This window comes from Aulonocara stuartgranti (genome assembly GCF_965226115.1).
Source record: "Aulonocara stuartgranti genome assembly, chromosome: 9".
NCBI classification, from domain to species: Eukaryota; Metazoa; Chordata; class Actinopteri; order Cichliformes; family Cichlidae; genus Aulonocara; species Aulonocara stuartgranti.
In genome coordinates, this window is record NC_138960.1 from 19,033,507 (window position 1) to 19,054,096 (window position 20,590).

A 20,590-nucleotide genomic window follows, 5' to 3' on the forward strand; every position below is an offset into this window, starting at 1 on the left:
ATTAATCAAATTTTGATCACAAGTCAATCACATCTTAAAGTTTTACAAACTCAGAAACAATTTGTTGGTGGGATCTCCTGAACCCATCTCGGCTATTATCCTAGTTGTTCTTTCTATAATTTTTTTAAGGTTTTCAAATTAAGGTCATATGCTTTATCCCATAGCTCAGAACAATAACTGAGATAAAGCAAGATTCAAAAAAGAAAATGCTTTTTGAGATTTGATTCACCATATCTTATATTTTCAAGAGAGCTTATGATCTGCTAGTAAGAAATTTGATTCAGTCACCATTTCAATCTTTGTTCCAGTAATATAACACCATTGTTATTTAATTATTAACAACGTCCAACAATGCATTTAATACATTGTAATCCAGCCGGCGAGAAAACACACATTTGCTTGGTAAGTAAAAGGTCTGGTTTGTTTCCAGCTGGTGACACAAGTCAGGGCATCCGGTGTACAACTCATCAGCAAAAGGTACATATTGGATATATAGAACATTCGCACTCCAACTGTTACATCCAGAAATTGCTTTTTATAATCATGGAGCTCTACTAATGATTTCCTGTTACTTCAAGAACTTTGCAACCAGTTACATTGGCTATACCTCTGAAACGACAGCGCCACAGTTTTGAAATCAAAGTTACAGTTACGAGAAGCTTGACTTTCTGTGGAGCACCTGAAGGCAGCTCCATGGCCCCGCCCCTCTGCCAGACACGCACGTTACAGTACTCCCTCATTTTCTCACCCGTCTCTGTTTATATTTCCCTCCAACCAAGTGATTTATTCCAGGTGAATTTTCAGCTGACAGCAGGACAAACAGGACGACATTATCACCTCCACTTTTATCCACTGGACTCTCTTAAAGGTACGTTGTCCCGCGTGTTTCACCGGCTTTGTTGCTTGCTCCCCTTTCCCCTTTTTTTGCTGGTAATTACAGTCATTAGCATCCATCTTGGTAGGAGCTAATTAAACCCACTGCAAGGAGACATGTTTAGCCCTGTGTAGTCTTCTAAACGTTGCACCTTTGTGTGTTTTATAAGGTTTGTAACTTCTGTCATGCTAAATATCCTTATTTAAAACAGTTGCCGAACACATTTATGCTTCTGTAATTAACATAGAGGTTAAAAAAAATAACATTGGTCTTCCTTCTGCATTGAGCCCCATGTTTTTCTCTTAGTAGCTTAGGATCACCTCACGGATATTAATGTGTTTTTTGGACTCAGATTAATCACTGCAGCACTTACTCACTTACTTGTGTTTTGGTGCTTCAGCTTGTTAAAGAGTTAGTCAACATCTCCATGGAAACACCAAGTTAAGCAGTGATGTCCACTTCCTCCAGTTTACACAAGCAGATAAACTACTGTCATTTTGATATACTGCATTAAGGAATTGAGCACCTAAATGCACCACTTATCTTGTGGCTGCAGCCATTACATCTTACACTAATACTGTGCAATACTGCAAATTATCGATCGATAACTGGTATAGATCAGATACCTAGTAAATACAAGGCCAGTATTCTGAATCATCGTAAGTTAATGCAGATGTGTCATTAGTTTTTTATCATGATGTTGTGATTCTGTGTTAATTTTGTGCTTATTTTACATATACTAAAGTCTCATTGAGATGAGACTGAATCTCTTTCCAGAGAGATCTGGCCAAGAGGTTAGAAGAAATTGCCACAAACATCACAAAACTTTAGTATTTCCACAAAAGTTGCAAGAGAGAAATTATACAATGAGGACTTTGATTACAACTACAAAAAATGCATCTTCAAATATTGATTCTGTTCATCTGGACGTAGCGTTTTCAGTGGGAGAAACGTTTCGTCACTCATCCAGTGACTTCTTCAGTCTCAGATGAACAGAATCAACTTTTGGAGATTTACTTACCTGGATGATTGAGCATGCTTCAAGATGTTTTAATACAAAACATACAGTTTGGTTGCATTCTGGGCAATGGAGGTTTGACATAGCTGCTTCATTTTTTGGCCCAGCCTTCGACGATTAAAATAATATATACATATATTGCATTCATTAAAAGGGATTTTTCTTACAAACGTTAACCACTGACATTTGTCCAGTCTCTCACGATTGGCGTCTGCTGGTGCAGGAATTTATGGAGACGTATGATGAACTATTTTTGCTTAGCATTTAGTCAGTGTGTTGTGATTTCATTATTTTGTTTTGTTTTTTCTTTTTTGGTTGACTTTTATACAGTGTTTAAACAGAATTAATGTGCTACAACTGAAATTGAAAGGTGCTGCTCAGTTGCATTATGGGAAATGTTTTGGCCTCACTGGTTTAAGATATGATGAGAAATTCTGCTTCAGTTTTGGCCCAACTTCCAGCAAATAAAGCTTCATACTTCTAACAGAAAATTGTATGTATCTACATTTTTTTAAGTTCAACTCCATCTGCCTCCATGGCACTCTATCCCTAGCATCCTCCTCTGTCACACCAACCACCTGTATGTCCTCCTTCACTACATCCATGAATCTTCTCTGTAGTCTTCCTCTCATCCCTCTACCAAACAGTTTATTATTCAACATTGTTTGTCCAATATATCCACTATCTCTCCTCAGCCCATGTCCAAACCATCTCAGCCTTGCCTCTCCAACTGTGTCTCCAAAACATTCAGCAGAGCCGTCCTTCTGCAGCGCTCATTTTTAGACGTGTCCATTCTGGTTATTCCCAGTAAAAATGTTAGCCTTGAAAATCTTCAGCTACGTCACCTCCAGCTCTTTTTTTTTGTGTGCCACTGTTTCCAAACCATACATCATAGCAAGTCTCACTACCATCTTAAACCATTAGAGAGATTAAAGAGACATTAGATCATTTTGGTTTTCAGTGCATAATTGTACATGCTACACTTTGCTACTTTCAGACAAAAAGTTTGATTGATAGAAACCAATTTTGAGTTCATTTGGTGGCATAAAATTCATTATGTAAAGAGAAAAGTGTCTAAACTCACAAGTCATGTTATTTACATCTCTTTTATAGCTTGTCACCCACTCTTCCTCCTACCTTTAAGAGTTTTTATCGTTTCAACACAGAGCCAAGCTCACCCTTCAAAGTCTTGTAAATACAGGGTGTGCGTCTTCATGTGTTGCAGGCAGCCTCTGATATTTGATCCCACTGTAAGTGCCACAGTAGAAATGGTAAACAAAGCTTTCTTTACCTGCAGAAGCAGCTGTTTGTTTTATGCATGTGAGGAGGCTGAGCCGCATTTGAAACTGCTACCAGAAGTTTGTGACAGTAAACACTAGAATTTAGCTTAAAACATACATCACTTTAGATGGAGCGTTGTTGCATTACTCAGAAATATTTTCCACCTGGAGTTTCCTTTCCACATCTTCCCAGCAAAGGTGTGTCTGATTCAGAAACCTCTCCTGACTAACAAAGTACATTTCATGCTAATGAGTGATAAAAAATTTGAAAAACAGCATAACACTGTAGTGAAGCAGAAATTAGGACATAATCAATCAATGCTTAACTTGTGCTTTGTTCATGATCTCCTATTGAGTGTAGTAATGTGTGATATGTTATGAACTCATGGTTCTTGATTAATAAATGACGAGGCCTTTGCACAAAGGTAAAAGCAATGCTCACTGCAGCAGTAAAGCAGACAGATTATTTTTAGTTTAGTTTTTTATCTTTTTCAATCATTAATCATCAATCATTTACCAAAGGCCCACAAACCCACTGATGTCATGAAAAGCTAACACTCGGGTCACTTACTTATTTAACTGCACTCAATTTCTGATCAATGTGACGTCAGTTATAGAGGATAAAAATACCTTAGTGGTTCCATTAATGCACTTAGTGCATTATTCTGATGTATAGATACTCAGAAGTTGCTATTCCTCGCTATTCCTCATGCATTATTACTGTGTTTCAGACGTGATAAACGTCATATAAACGTTTTGCAGTTTATACCTATTCAGTTCAATTTGATTGATATAGTACCAAATCACAAAAACAGTTGCCTCAAGCCACTTTAAGGTAAATGCCACAATATTAGGGTTAAATTAAACCACAACAGTCAAAGGCCCCCTGTGGGCAAGCACTTGGTTACAGGGGGAAAGAAAAACTGCCTTTTAACAGGAAGAAACCTCTGGCAGGGCTCAGGGAGGGGCAGACATCTACTGCAACCAATGGGGGTTAACAGGAGGGACACAGGACAAAAGACACACTGTGGATATTCATAGTAACTACTGATTAAAACAATAACTAATGATACATGTGCTTTTAACTAAGTGTTTTTGTTTCAGTGTTTTAGCACAGAAGAGATTATCTCATAATTTGGATTGAAGATCTCATAGTGCTGTTTAGTGTTTCATTCAGGAGCAGAAAAAGTAGCAAGCACCCTTCACTGATCCATGAAAGGTGTCTGAACATCGATGTCTGAACATAGTTTGAAATGTGAACATCTTCGGCCACCCAGTAAATAAAATTAGAAAACCTTCATCAAAAGTTCTTTAGAAGAACAGTAGAAACATTTCATAAAAATTTGATTTGATTTGATTGAATTTCAGAAAACCAAATAAAAAGTTTATTTATTGTAAATGACTGTGGCCCCTGCAGTGGATCAACTGCCTGTCTAGGGTGAAGCCTGCCTCTCGCACTATTACAGCTGGGATAGGTCCCAGTTCTCCATGACACCTACTGACATGACATGTACTGGATATGTAGAAGAAAATAGATATGTGGCCTACCTGCAGTACCCTCATATCCCACCAGAGGACTGTGGCCCACACTAGCATAGATGTTTTTGTGATGTTACACCAGGGGTGGGCAGTAATTTTCCCAAGGGGCCACATGACAAACAGGGATTATTTGGGTTGAACCAAAAAGCTGAAGTCAGTTCTACTCAAAATTAATTTTACCCTTTAGAAACTGTTGTTGGTTTCTGGTAGTGAATGATTCAATAGTGTAGAAGTTAAGATATTCGGCCAGCTCAAATATGTAGATCCATACTGGTTGTGGTGACTTCTTCTTCTTATACACTTTATTGTGTTGTTTCTTTGTTTGCTTTTTATGCAGTGTATGCAAACACGTTTGTTTTTCTTGAAAAATCTGCCACATCTCTATCTATCTTTGTTTAATAGTCTTTATCCAATAATTGTGGCCATATACGTTCAGGTTAGTATGTTAAACTATGACTCTCACTATACAAAGTCCGTGTGTGACCATTCCCATGTTTGGTAACAGTCAGCTCACAGAGGAAAACTTTGCACCTCTATGTTTTAGACTCACTGTCAACCTCTGGATCTGTTATGATGACGATGATGGGAAACAGAAACTATTATGTGGCTGTTTTCCATGAGAGGCCACATGAGTCATTCTACATGGAAAAAACCCTGCTAACTTCTTCAGGTATCCTGTATAATGTTATGTTAAAATAGAGGTAAATTAAATAATAATAATTAAACTTCTAATCAAGCATCTGATGACCTTTCCTTGTAATTATGAGTGAGTAAATTAGAATTATGAATGACAGAGATCATAATTGAAGAATAAAATATCCTGTTCATCTTTTCTTTAATGAACATAATGCATAAACAGATTTTCTTTCATTATTTAATATACAAAAGTCATATTTGCTTATTAGTTTGTGTTAAGTCTAATTGTTGAATGTTGCCATTGTGTTTCTTAAATTTGTACAGTCTTAGTTTAAGCAGTAGGATCAAAGCCATTCCTTTGATTATGACCACCTCTCCAGCCACTCTGTGCTGGGGGAGGTTTTATTGTAGATACATCCTATCTGAAAGATCTGTTTCTTTTGATGTAAGCTTCCTGGGTTTATGACCCTTTGGTCAGCAGGAGGTCTCTCACACACACACACACACACACACACACACACACATTCTCACACACACACACACACTCAGTGTATACATTTACATACAGTGCCTTGTCTTTGTAACCAAAGGGGGGTTGCAAGGGGAGGTGTTTTGTAAACTATTGTTTGAAGTTTGTCAATAAAAGGCGGCGAGAGGAGGCCACCAGTGTGGTCATTTCAACGTGCTGGTCACAGACGAGAGGCCTCCCTTGTGCAAGTAATGGATCGATCGACTGTCTTGTTTTCTTCATGATGAATAAGTCTCTAGAATTAGCGGGGTTTGTGGAAACACAGACCCAACAGTTTGTTTCAAGCTATTTTAAGCATTGCTAATTAATAAATAATAGTTGTTTCAGTCCTTCATCCAGATGACAAATTCAGTCATCAACACTTCTAAAACTGGGTGCATCCTTATATACAATTTGGAAAATGTTCTTTTCTTTACAAGTGAATCTAGAAGATAAAATCTATTTTCTTCTCAGAGTAAACCTGACTGCAGCTAAAACTATATGCCTCAGACCTACGTATGGACTAAAGCCTGCTGTGCATGACCTACAGCGTGATAGTAATATCGCCTTTGTTATGTTAATTTTGAGTGACAGCTCTTGATGCAGCCAGCCATGCATTAAATGAGGCCGTAGAGGGCCGTCATACTGCGTGAGCATTGTTCAGGTACTAAAGCGCTTTGAGTCATGTTTCAGTTTTACATCAAGCCTTCATTTGCTCAGTAGCACGTTGCACGAACTGGTGATGTTATCTCGTAATTATGACTTCTGTAGCTCGTAATTTTAACGTACCATCTCATAATTAGAAGATCTGCATCTTTTAAAAATATCTCATAATTGCAAGATCTTCATCTCTTAATTACAAGATACACATCGCTTAATTACAAGATCATATCAAGTTGCCATGGATACAGCTTTGGTGCAGGTTTACTTGCAGAGAGCTGTTGATGGTAAACATTGTAACAATGCAAGCCACCACATGTGAGTAATCCTTTGGTTTGAACCTGTAGCTTTGTGCAGGAACAGAGGGTGGCTGACTTTTTTCATGGTTATAAATCACATTTGCTTGTTTTTTCTGAACAATAAAGAAATACTAAATGATCCATTCTTAAAACTGTGTTATGCATCAGGCAGTCCAAAAACCTCATGATGCTTCATTGTCTTAACTTTTTACCGAATGTACAGAATTGTTCTCACTTTGTATCATCTCTTGCTGACATCATGTAAAACCAACAATGAAAACCTGAGTGTCGAGAGCTGTCTGGAACCTGAGGCTGAACCTTGGCTCACAGGGATTACTTGCACATAGGCCAACCTCTTCATTTTAAACTGTGGTCACATTTAACATGAGTAACATAAGGAAGTCCACATATCCATTAATTAAACCAAAAAAATACAGCTGCAGTCCTGAGAAAAATCACTGCCAGTGGCATCCTGTAAATCTCCATGAACAGAAATTTGCAGATGATTTTGCAGAGTCAAACTCAAGATTGTTGGTAATCGAAGAATCCTGGTTTCTTTCTGTAGTAATGACTAGTTAACATTTGAGCATGGCCCCGTTGAACAGCACAGGAAGTACTACATTTGCTGAATAGTACTCTCAAAACCAGTAAATATTATTTAAAATGTGTCGACATTTTGTAAAGAAGTGCATGTGACGAGGCACCTTCTGTGGCTACACATGAGTCCCTGACATTACATTGTTTTTTCCAGAGGTTGAAGCCCTTTTTACAGTGACATCAAAACGCCTTTGTAACTTGATTCTGGTTCCCTAGAAGCACTTCAGTCTTCTCCTGAGCAGTACTGTTGCAACTTTGAAAAAACTCCTCAGTTGCTTTGTTGTTTTAATCAATGTTTCTCCAGATATTGCATTACCCCTATGCTCCTGCATTAATGTAAGACTGAAATTTCTGTGACACAGTAAAAGTTGTTTTAGGTTTAGTACTGGAGTCATCACCAGTACTAAAGGCCTCAGCAGGCCTACAGGCTAGTGTTCCCCTATTGCTTGGTGTGTGGTTGCTGGAGGTTTCTGGCTGTTGCTACATGAAATTGGTCAAAAGAGGCTGCTGCACCAAAAACCTCCTTTCTTTGGTCACTAGCAAATTACCCATAGTTTGCATGGAAAATGAAGATACTCAGCAACGACTCACCATGGGATAATGCAACCCTAAAACGTGCAACACAAACTTTACACTGCGAATGTTTGCCTTAAAAAAACCAAATTAAAGTGCTACCTTACCTTTCCCTTATCACTGGTGGTTGCCAGGGGATTGCTACCTGGTCTAAAGGACTGTGTGACTGAGGCTTAAGCACTTAATCTATCACACTCACTGATAAATGCATCAGGAGTGATTTTTGAGATTCATTGTCTTCCCAATGGGCACTTGTACAGGTGAGGTGTCATTTATACCGCCAATCTTCTGATTGGTGAAAAACCTGTTCTCTCTGGGGTGTCATCCATATAGGAACTCTTACATCATTCTGTCCTTTAGCCTTTGACCTTTTTGGCTTATGATACCCCCTTCTTGTCCTTTTCCAGGTTTGAAGAGATGTCATCTGTTTGGCATCAGGAGCCGTCATGTTATTCGCCCTGTGTAGAAATCGACTCCAGCTCCGTGAGGACCAAAGAGCGCCTCAGCTCTCCTGCCTGGCTAAAGCAGGAGCAAGACGACCTTCGTATCATTAAGTGGGAGAATTTTCAAACGGGAGCATCAGCAGATGCTGTTCAGGACAACACACCCAGCAGTGCCATGTCTGGTATGGGAAGCTCTGACAGTATTTGCTGCTTCATGTAGTTTACTTTTTATGGTTATGGTCCTTTAAGCTGAGCCAGCATCAGCCTCTGGCTTAGCAGTGATGTAAACATGTTGATAGTTAAGAAAATAGATAATAATTTGTTTGATTTTATCTTCTCATCCTGAACAAATACTGAAACGACTGCCTGAAAAGCACACCATCCTTTCTACAGACAAAAACTGATAGAAAAATGATAGAAGTTTAACTTGTGTGCTTGTAATCCTCTTTTGTGTGGCTGTCTTGTCTTTTCTAGCTGCTTCCCAAGTAGAGGGTCTTCCCCCGAGGGTGCTGCTGACCATCACCAAGCTGCAGTGCATGCTGGAGAGCAAACAAGAACGCATCGCTGCTCTCGAGAGGCAGGTGGAGGACTTGATGCAAGACCGCAAGTTCCTGAGAAGCCAGATTGAAAACCTCACAAGTAACCGCTCCATGCCAGCGTTTGCTGCCCCCAGTCCTGTGACTGAAAGTCAGTAACTGAAGTGAAGTATACTGTTTCTTTACTGTACTACAGGCCTTTTTTTATGAGAACTAGCCTAAAACTTTCACTTGCCTCTATATGGTCTATAGTTATTTTACTTGAAGAACTACATTTAAAAAACATAAAAGATGCAGATATTTTGCCCCACTGCCTCTTAGCTGTTCCCCTGTGGTTCCATCATTAGCCATCATCACCTGCTGCTCGTATGAGGATCAGATGATTCTTGAGGTTTTCTCTATAATACTGAAGTATCTTTACTGTATAAAGCATCTTAAATAAACTGTTGTTTTTAATTAAATAAATGATTTTATTTAAGTTGATCCTGTATTGCTATATTATGCTGAATAATGTTATAATAATAATGGATTGCATTTATATAGTGCTTTTCGAGACCCTTAAAGCGCTTTACAGTTCCAGTATTCGTTCACTCTCACATTCACACACTGGTGGAGGCAGCTACAGTTGTAGCCACAGCTGCCCTGGGGCAGACTGACAGAAGCGAGGCTGCCATATCGCGCCATCGGCCCCTCTGGCCAACACCAGTAGGCGGTAGGTGAAGTGTCTTGCCCAAGGATACAACGACCAAGACAGATCGGCAGATCGAACCGGTAACCTTCCGGTTACAAGATGAGCTTCCCAGCCCCCTGAACCACCGGTTGCTCCAATGTTGCTTTGCGCCAATTGTTACTAGCTGTGAATGATGCTAGTAACAATTGGCATCAATTGGCTATCGATCTAACAGCTAGCCAGCTAGGTGTTAGATCGATAGTATGTTTTGGTAGGTTGAACTGCCCAGGTCAACTTTGATGTTACTATAACGCTACTAAGGTATACAGCATATACTGTATAATATTATCGTGCACACAAAGTTATTTATCATACTGTCTCTTATACGCTTTTTTTTTTTTGTCTTTTTTCAGCTCCCAAGCTGAGCAGAGTGCAGCATTCAGAAAATAAATCTCGAAAGAGAGAAAGAGCTTCTTCTAGTTCCTCCACCAGCAGCGACAGCGGCTCTGAGGCATCCGACTCATCGGAAGTGTCTGCAGCATCTAGTGAACACAGACGCAAGAAACACCATAAGGATAAGAAAAGATCAAAGAAAGGGAGGGACTACAGCAGGAAAAGGGGTAATAATTCAGTCTTGTGTTGAGTTTGACTAGAATTTAGCGATGCATCAGTATAATCAGTACTCATTGGTCCTATGCTTCACTCATGAGCTATATGTATTCTTGTAACTGGGGATTTATGCTTCAGTGGGAAATCTACTTGTAGCTACGTCATAACTACAAACTGCTGTAAAACCATACGCCGTAACTCACAACTTAACCTGAATTGCACCGCCCTTGAAATGTAACAACACATCAGGTTGATGCAGTCGGTGACTTCTGTGATTGGCCCGTCCTGTACCATCGATTGCTTTTATGCATTTCCAGCTCTTTTTTTTTTTGTGCACAGTTTTTGAATTTCTCAGTGGCAGAATAACAATCATTGTCTGAAACTAAGGATTAATAATCATAGCATCAATATAAGGACTCGTAAATGTCAGCAGGTTCCTGGAGGGAGGCTGCTGAAGCTATCAGAATGTGAGGGAATGTACAAAGAAGTGGCAAAAACTTGAGGGATAGATGTATTTGCTCCCCCCCCAAAAAACGGACCACGACAAAGCGCAGGGACCCAGGAGGGGAAAAAAGTCCTAGTATTTTACATGTTTCTGTCATCTGTCGCCACATATAAAACACAGTGAAATGATCACTTGGTAATTAACACGTAATATAGCACACAAGCATAAATTCCAGCACAGTCATCGGCACTTAAATAGGCAACATTGTAGACTCTAGAAAGATTCACTTAGGTCTGAATCAGGCCTAAGCCTTGTTCCAGCATCACCATTTTAAGGCAGCGGTAACTGGTTGGTTGAGCAGGCAAATGAAAAGCAGTCAGCAGGTTCTGCATAATAACCACACTTTCATAAAGACAACACTGCAGATAATTAGCTGCTGTTAAAAAACACAAGTTTGATGTGTTTTCCCACCTATCAGCTGCAGTCTTACTGTAGGTGTATGACTTTTTAAAAAGGACATTAACAGAAAATTAATTCTTCACTCAAACTGATGCAGGTGACATTTTCAACGTCATATACTATTACAAAGGATAGTTAAGTACCCAAAGGTGGTATCAGTGCATCAGTAACAGAATTAAGATTTGTTTGTGGATATTAGCAGCTGAAGGCTTAGTGAATCCTAAAAGCAATGCTAAAAATTATAGGAATAAATAAACAAATGTTACAGTGAGTTAGACGATTTCCCTGTTTTCAAAATAAAATCTTTCAATTAAAATTGGAAGGCTGAAACTATATGCATGAATTATTTGTATGTGTGTCCAGTGAGAGTTGAGATTGTTACTAAAACTAATAAAAAGCAACAGCAACTCATATATTTCATAACCTGTCATCTATTTCCACAAGCCACCGGAGTCCAGTACGTCATTCACCGCTACAAACAAGTCCTGTCCGCTTTCATCAAGAAGAAAAGCATGAGCGAAGCGTTCCGCCATCTCGGAATTGACCGGAACACCATCGCCAACACGGCATCAATTGCCGAGCTCCACCTGGCGGGTAAAGACATGGTCTCCTTGGTTGGCAATTTTCGCCAAGGGGAAGAGACTCTGGTGAGCTACGCCCAAAGGTGCACTTTGGTCATTGACAGCGACGCCGACCTGTCCAGGAAAATAGACCAGATGAAAGCCAACGGCGAGCTTCTGCCCATCTCAGGGAAAAGGTCAAGGTTGTTGCATTCTCACCTGCCGCAGCTGGGTGGTCCTGCAGAGAGCATTTTAATAGGTTAATGGTTGGTGTGATAATATATTGAGATGGTGCACAATGCTTTCACAAAATTCTGTTCTTTGTTTGTTTGTTTCAAAATGAACTGCTGGATTTGAATGACTTGCACAGCATTGTTTTGTTCCCTATTTCTTTATGCTGATGCCTCAATGGCTCAGGAATGTTTTTAATATTCTCATTTATAATGAAAAATGTCGGCACCTGCTTTTTATTGATGCAAATATTTTTTCCTTCTGCATGTAGTATTGGAAACGGCCACAAGATGGCAGTGCTCACATGCAAAATTATGTTTACAGCTTATGTCGCTTGTCATTTACTTCAAAATGGTGGCTGGTCAATTTCCATTTTCAAGCCTTTTAAAGATGTAAAAAAAATGTTTCATTATGTAGAGTTTCATATACTGCAAGTGATATAAAAGCTGCCTTTAAAGAAGGAATTAAAACACTACAGATTTCACGTAAGTTATGTTTCTGTTCATGTCTAAAGACGTTTGTACCAAGAAGCTATGACTCCTATTAAATCTGTATTTCTTCAGCCAGGGAGCAACAATTATTTAAACCCAGTTAAAATAATGAACCTGACATAATCTCGTCAACTGAAATGCGGCTGGACGTTTTCAAGGTGTTTTCTCGCTCTTGAGGAATAGGCCGAGCCAGTTTTGTACACAGATGGGTGAGACATCCTTGGCCAATCTTAAGTGTCAGTGCAAAGTGTTGCCATTGCCTTTCCTGCTGTTTGCTTTTCACATGGAGTGACAAATTACTTGTGCAAAGCCATTACAGGGGCTGCACCCAGGCTGTTTATCTTTGCATTGGACTCTGTCACTGTCACTCCCATTCTCACGCCCGCTATCTGCTTATCGTTCACATCCCTCCTCCCTCCCAGCATACTCCCTCTTCTGTTATGCACAGATTCAGTCATTTCCAATTATGTGTTGCTCCTTCCATCTCTTTTTATCCTTTTCTTTATGTCTTTTTATCCCGATACAAAGGTTGGACAGCATAGGGATATTTCATGGCAGTGGAGGCAATCGCAAGCGACCTGAAGTTTCTCTCAGGCTGTGTACAGCCAGAAGGGACAGGTGCATGCTGGTCTGCTCAGACGCATAAGGTGGAAAAGGGTGGGTGTATCTCCTGCCAGCACTCTTCTCTTCCCACCTCCTGAGGCATGCCAATGTCACTTCTGCTCTCTCTCATCACTGAGATGAGGTGTAAAGGCAGCTTTTCTGCAGAGAGCGAGTAAGGTGCACGATGTTGTTGAGGTAGATGACTATATCTTTTTTGCCTCCAAGGTTGATCAGCACGTTTCAAACCCCCCCCCCCCCCCCAAAAAAAACAGGCCACATCGTGCAGCAGCTAATGCTGCAGAATGGCAACTGTGAATTTGGTGCTAATGACTCGGGGTGACAGAGCTCAGAGCAGAAGATGGAAATACGATGTGGGACTAATCGAGCCTGAAGCATTCTCCATTCCTCCCCCGGCTCTTTGACTCACACTCATGTGAGGCCAGCTGGGACTCCATTTTGTGCCTTTTTCTGGTTGCAGGTGCCACGTCACTGCGGAGGCTCCAAGTGCCTGATGGGTACAAATTTAAACCCCCGCCTCCTCCAATAATCCTGACCTTGACAAAAAGAGCATCTGGACGTTCTGACAGAGAGTAGCTTGTAATAACCACCAATCACAGTCTTAATGGTGCAAGTAAAATGTGTTTGAACTGGCGAGTTCAAATGGGCCGGGGTTATGTTTTGTTGTTGTAATGGTGGGGTGTTTCAGACCTGCTGCATAATAAATGCCTCAGACATGTTATATAAAGGATTACGAGGCTTGTAATGGAGCTAAAGCACTCAGACTGGTGAAAATAGGGTTGGAAAACAGCGAGTTTAATATCAGTATCATAATTACTGAGATTATTGTGAGATGTTGAGTAACGTATTGTGCCGGGCCTATTGTTTGAAGGTCTCAACAGATTTTAAATGATGTGCTATGATAATCTAATGAAAATGAGTAACAGCGTGTGCATAACACCCAGTTCATGGGTCTTGCATGTAAAGACTAGTTTTCTGTGTTTGCATCACTTTTAACCTTTGCCATTGAGACCCTGTTATGTTTTTATAATCCACTCTGTTGTAAGAACATGAGGTGCCATTCTTACAATTTGGTTCTTCGCTTGGATTGTTTGAGTACAGTGAACTCATTGCCATGTTCTAGAAAACCCTGAAACTATGCTTTGAGTTGGTACTAAGGAGCCGAAATTGTACCAATCACATCACCAACCCCATGACCCAACCGATAAGACGAGAAGGATCTGTGCTTTTATGTTGCTTGTGCAGCAGAAATGGACAGGAGTGACACTTAGTGTGGTCTTCTGTAACTGTAGCCCATCTGCTTCAATGTTTCATCTGTTATGAAACCAGAAGAGAGGCTCTTCTGCATACCTCAGTTGTAATGTGTGGTTACTGTTGCCTTCTTCTCACCTCGAAGCACTTTCTTCCTCATTTTGTTGCTTGGTTTAAATGTCAGGAGACTGTCTCGACCATGTCTGCATGCCTCTATGCACCAAGATGCTGCCGCATGATTGGCTAGTTAGATATTTGCATTAATGAGGAGTTGAGCAGTTGAAAAGATTCAACATGACAGCAAATTTCCTAAAAGAGTAAAAAAGAAAAGAAAATCGTTATGCCTTTTTAGATCAGAACTATTTTTCTTGATAGAAAAAAACAGACTACAATCTGTTATTTAAGTTTAAGATTTTATTTATAATGTGTTTATTTACTCAGTTTGTCTCCAGGTGGTGTCTGGTGCTTTTGAGGAGGAGGGGTGACACGTTCTCCCTGAGGACATGTAACCATAACTGACAACTCGTCGCTTGTCATCAAAGTTACTTGGTCCTGCATTTAAACCTGGTTGAAATGTGGTTGCAATTCTTTTGCCAGCCAGGCTGCACAATAAAAACAGGACAGACGCTCAAACCAATTCCATTGAAAAAAGAACATGATAGTTCATTTGACTGCGGGTACGAGATTCTTCACCTTTCATTTGCCCTTGATGTTCCCGCTAATGAAATCCTAAAATAACCTGCCGGCTGCTGAAAAAGTGGGTCAGAGCACCATTGTGACGCGGACTCAGTACAAAAGCATCAAGTAGTGCATTGTGGGTATTTACCCCTTCGGTAGAATTGAGGTAGAGACCAGAGACTGCGCACTGGTGGATGCCTATTCTTGTGCTTTTCTCTGCAGTGACATGGTTTTGCCGGTGGAGCAGTCAGCATCAGTTTATGTCAACATGCAATCATATTTTTATCTCCAGATTTTAACTCGGCATATTTCTGCTCTGCCTGCTTTTATGTCTAATCTTTCTTTACTGCAGGACATCTCGTGGATGAGTTGCCACTAGTGGTAAGAAGCACTAGAGGACAGTGTGTACTGGTGTCTGTGTGGCCAAACCTATCATGCAGACAGCCCTTCGGTGAACATCTTCTCATACTGCAGTTGATTAGATTACATTTGATAGGCTATTAGGACATGTGTGACATCCCATTATTAAGCCAAATATGTGGAGGTGTGGACAAGACAACGTGGACCAATGCTTTAAAAAGGACACCATAAAAAATGCAACGCCAGAGTTTTCTTCTCCTTCAAGCTGTCCATGCTGACAAATCAATCCAACCAATGAACAATCATTAACGAGACCTCTCTTAGCAATTATAAAATGTAGAGGGGGAAACAAAGCCAAGATGCTAATCTCAAACCACAGAACCGCTCCACAATGACGGCCTTTCTGGCAGCACTGCTCGATCAACAAGTCTTGAGGTATTGCTGGTGCGCTCTCCATCTGGCTGCCACTGATAAGAACTTACTGGGAGCTGCTGGATAATAGTCTCGCAAGCTTAAAAGCGCAGAGGGGGGCATAATGTATTCTGAGGGTATCCAGCAGGCTTGGCCTTATAAAGCAAAACCTCATCTTCCCCTTTCTGAATGCATTTTGGGCAAAGACAGCCCCTTCGATGTAGCCAGTGGGTGCTGAAGGGATGGTACTGCGAGGACATCACGCTGACATAGTCATGATGTTGCCTCAAGCTCGTTTATTTCCTGAAGAAACAGGATGGCAGTATTCAGTCACAACATATGCGGAACATCCATGATATATGTCGGTGTTTGCAGGACATTTAAAATGAACTGTTCCTGTGTGGCAGGCCCCCATGGCTCTGCCTCTTTGTACTGAATGGAATATATAAAGCTTGTGTGACCTCTATTTTCAGGGTCAGAGCAACTCCATGTTTTTTTTTTTAGTTTGTACCCCTTAGGTGTCCTCAGACAGACAGAGGGGTGAAAAAAATGATGAATGGTTATATGCTGTAGGTTCTTTTAATATCTGACCAACTGTGCACATTTTTGTGATAGCAGTTGCACAAACAGTGGACATTTTGTTAATCTGCATTCTCCCACAAAAGTAAAAAGAAAAAAACCCAGAAAAGACTATTTTTTACCCTCTTCTCCATAGAAACTGGTGTTAAGAGGTGATGCTTGTGACGTAGAAGAACACGCAAAATGACAGCTTGAAGGAACCCCAACCCCACCCTTAAATCCTGTTGGTTATTCGTCCAGTGACGCAGGGCAAAGCAGACATCTTTGGGCCAAAAAAGAGAAAAAAAATCATTTGAAGGGGACTGGGTACATGCAGACAAACAACTTAGACAGTGAATGCATCACAATATGTTTCAGAGACGAGCTTGGATTTCATCCAAACGCCACACGAATCAGCATCATCTCAGCGGTGGCTGTTTGTCCCCAGATGTATTTCAGCATGAGTGATTCATTTGCAGGTCCTCTGGGTCTTTTGGGGTTTAATGATAAGGAAAAAAATGCGTAGATTATTTTAAAAGAAAACGAAGAAAGCGGAGGAGTGAAATGACTAAAATGCCGCTGGCCATTAACCGCTGATCAGAGCTGTCGTATTATCTGGAAACACAGACAGATGTGAGGTTTAGCCGTGAGGCAAATGCGAGTGTCTTTCATGATGACAGTAGAAAGCCAGTCAGAAAAGGCAATGAAAGAAAGACGTGATGATGTGTAACATACAGCATCTCTGGTATTTCTCTCATAGGATGAGTGTTTGCAGTTTTTCATGGAGGAGGGATTTTTATCAAATTAGCAGCAGCAGATCTTTCCTTCAACTTGACCTTTGTTCTGATAACACATGTTAATTTCACAGTGATGGGTTTTCCAGTCTGTCTGTTTTCACACATTGCATGTTCCCTTATACGTGCCTTTATAGATTCACAGGATAATAAATAAATAAATATATCTGCAGATAATGAAAGGTTTTAAGGACAACTGGCATTCTTGCTATCAGTTGCTGTTATAGTTTTTTTCATATGTGTGAGATCATATCTTGAGAAGACTTGTATATGTACCCATATTTGTTTGGGACTATACAAGTCTAGTAAAGATGGCAGCATTTGCTGACCATGTCCATCCCTTTATGTCCAAAGTGTAGCCATCTTCTGATGAGCAGGACAGCACTTCATGTGAAAAGCCCGGTAATGTCAAAGTGGTTTCCTGAACATGTCACTAAAATGGCCTCAGGCACAGTCACCAGATCTCAGTACTAAAATACTTGAATTTCATAGCTTCTAATGAAGCTCCAATATGCAGTTGGATGGAGAACCAGGCCATATGGGTATATTTTTAAGCCTTTTAATGTTAGGCATTTGTAACAGGTAATATGGGAGTGTAGCTATAAGTAAAATCAGAACTTTTTTTCTCTGGATGTCATCCTTTATATAAGTCAAGTCAACTTTTACCACGGCTTAAAGGGATGCTATAACAAAAACTCCCAAAATCACAGACAGAATTGTTGATAGATAGATATGAATACTGAAGCGCAAAGCGGGGCATTTGCATTGCCAAATTATGCAACTCCTCTCTACCGGTGAACAGGACAAACTCTGTTTTGATGGTGAGTCATGGCTGGGACTGTTCAGCACAGGGTCATGAACCCCTTCTGGTTTTTCTAATGTGGGATGACAGTGGAGTGGGCAAACAGCGTGGTCAAAAGCTGTTTATTGTTCACAGTGTGTACTTTATTTAATGCACTTACTGAGATTCCTGGGCCACAAACTTTTTAACTATGCCTCTGGGGATGGCAGTGTTTTTCTTGCATTTAACTTATTGGTTTATTTGACTTGATTTATATTTATTTGATTTTTTTTTTTATTTAGTGCTATCATGAAGTCAGCCTTTAACCCTTTAATATATTCTCCCCTTTTTGTTTCACCTTGAAAACCATGGTGAAACAAAAAGGGGAGAATTGAAGTAATTTATGACCACATTATATTCAATATAGGAATACTTTTTAATGGCTGTGTTTCCATACATATACCCTTAGTTTTATTTATTAGAGATATTCTTAAATTTAGTCATTAGAAGTTGAAAATAATATATTTAACACTTGTATTGTCAAAGAGGCATAAATGTATTTCCATATATCATAAATGACTCAACTACAAACTTTAAAGGCCCACACACAAAGTTTATGCTTTTGTTTAGTGAAGTCAGTCACAAAGCACTGTACCAAAACATTTTGGTTATTATGGTTGCTAACAGATTGCCATAATTGCCTGTAAGTTTGTTTGAAAGATCCAGACTAGCGTTTAAACACTAGCCAACACATCTTCGAAACAGTGACCAATCACCTTCAAGGTCAATGATGTGTCTTACTGCTGAAATCTACACATTTTAAAAGATGCAATGGCCTCTTTTTGTGTCACAGTTTCATTACTAATTAGTAAGTAGTTGGCCAGTGTTTGCACACAAGCTGGCATCTTTCATGCAATCTAGCACTGACCAGAGAAGTCTGCTAGCAACCAAGGCAATCGCAAGCATGTTTTTGGTACAACACGAAGAGCCTCAACTGCCAGAAACTAACCATTAACTGGTTGGAGAATGACCATTTTCCCTAGCATAAGTAGGCACCAGTGGGTTTTAGAACAGTCTCTAAGCATGTGTGACAGAAGGCTAAGATGGTAAACAACATGACTTAGCATAAATTAGATAAATTACCATGTTAGCATGCTGAAGTTTAGCATTTGACTCAAAGCACCGAACCAAGTATTTGATATCTATCAAACCCTTCCAGTATACACACTGTGGTAAAAGTCTTATGCATATTTATAGAAAACTAATAATTCAACATAATTATTAGCTTTCTGTGAATAGCTCGAATTAGCATTTGTAGAGTTGCAAAGGGTGCTAATGTCTCAAAGAAATACTGTGTCCGATTAAGGAGATCAAAATGAAAATTAAATGTCTGAATATCAAAGGCAGCTATAAATAGACTGTCATTCATCCAATTCACATCCTACAGCCTTCAATAAATCCATTCACGAAGCTCATGAGATACTTAGATTAGCTATATATGTTGAGGTTGTGCTGCAGTTCCCCAGTTTTCATGGTGTGCTTGCCTGCATGATAGCAAAAGAAACCAATTTGCAATTAGAGATTGTCTAATTTCATGTGACTCCCAGCAGTAAAAGTGTCCCAGACTATGCACATTAATGTTATAATGAGCAAGGTTGTCAGGTCAGCTGAACAAAGGCTGACCAAATTGAGCAGCATGCATGTATATTGTAGTAATGATTGCCTAATGATCTTTCTATCAACTGCACAATCCCAATACTCATTTCAGTGCTTCATGATATGTGTGCACCACAGCTGGGTAAGTCACAGCCCAGTGGTTTGCCACAATGGCGGCCAGTCATTGACGCCAGCCATGAGCCTGTCATGCATTCACACCACGTACCCACGGTCACAATAGCCTCATCAGTAGCCTTATTCAATCAGTCTTCACAGACTGAGTCGACTCGGGTGCTGCAGACCCAGCCAGCCATCCACTGATCTGCATGACAGCGGCATCAACAATCAGAGCGTCACTCCTTAAATCTCCTTGAAGTGATCTCTGATTTCCCTTGATTGTGTCCTACCATTATTCCACTCAGCATTTTCAAGTATGTCCATGTGATTAGTACAGCGAATGAAGGGAGAATGGGACACTGTGACACTGTTTCTACTAATTACTTTAGCAGCAGTGCACAAAATAGGTGGACGGAGACATTGGGCTTATGTAGGTCAACGAATAGACAGGAAATTCAAGATATTTACATAAACATTTACATTTCTGTGGCTTCGGAATAGAAGCTTGAAGGATAAAGCAATAAAACACTAAGACACGATGGTGGTGCAACACTCATGGCTACCAATATCATGAGAGCGGTATCGATTCCTACATTCCACATACAAAGTGTCAGATGGGACTTATCAATATCTTTATCAATCAGTCAATCAAACCTAATGAATTCTTGCTTGTCCTTCAGGCCAGCATATCATGAACAGAGGTTTGAGGCCACACAAATGTTTATGGCTGCTTTTAAAGCAGCATGCTCTAGAAAAGGCATAAAAGGGAGAAATTGAGCCCAATCTTTATGAACATTTATGCTTCAGTTTTCTTTGTAATGTGACGTCAAAGTCACTAAAGTTGTGTAATGTTAAAGAAAACTTGCTCTAACCAAACTTTTAAGTGTTTATTGTGATTATCCAATCACTACTATGCTTTCATATACTGCACAATA

The 20,590-nt window shown here is 40.0% G+C and overlaps 1 protein-coding gene across 1 annotated transcript; it reads left to right on the forward strand.

Annotated features, from left to right (window-relative positions):
• Positions 1–626: 626 nt before the first annotated feature.
• On the forward strand, positions 627–12,426 carry LOC309713715 (uncharacterized protein). The gene is made up of 5 exons (XM_082545523.1): positions 627–868; positions 8,392–8,609; positions 8,902–9,114; positions 10,047–10,253; positions 11,591–12,426. The coding sequence occupies exons 2-5, from the start codon at positions 8,402–8,404 to the stop codon at positions 11,968–11,970; spliced, it is 1,008 nt and encodes a 335-aa protein (XP_082401649.1). The 5' UTR covers positions 627–868; positions 8,392–8,401; the 3' UTR covers positions 11,971–12,426.
• Positions 12,427–20,590: the final 8,164 nt, after the last annotated feature.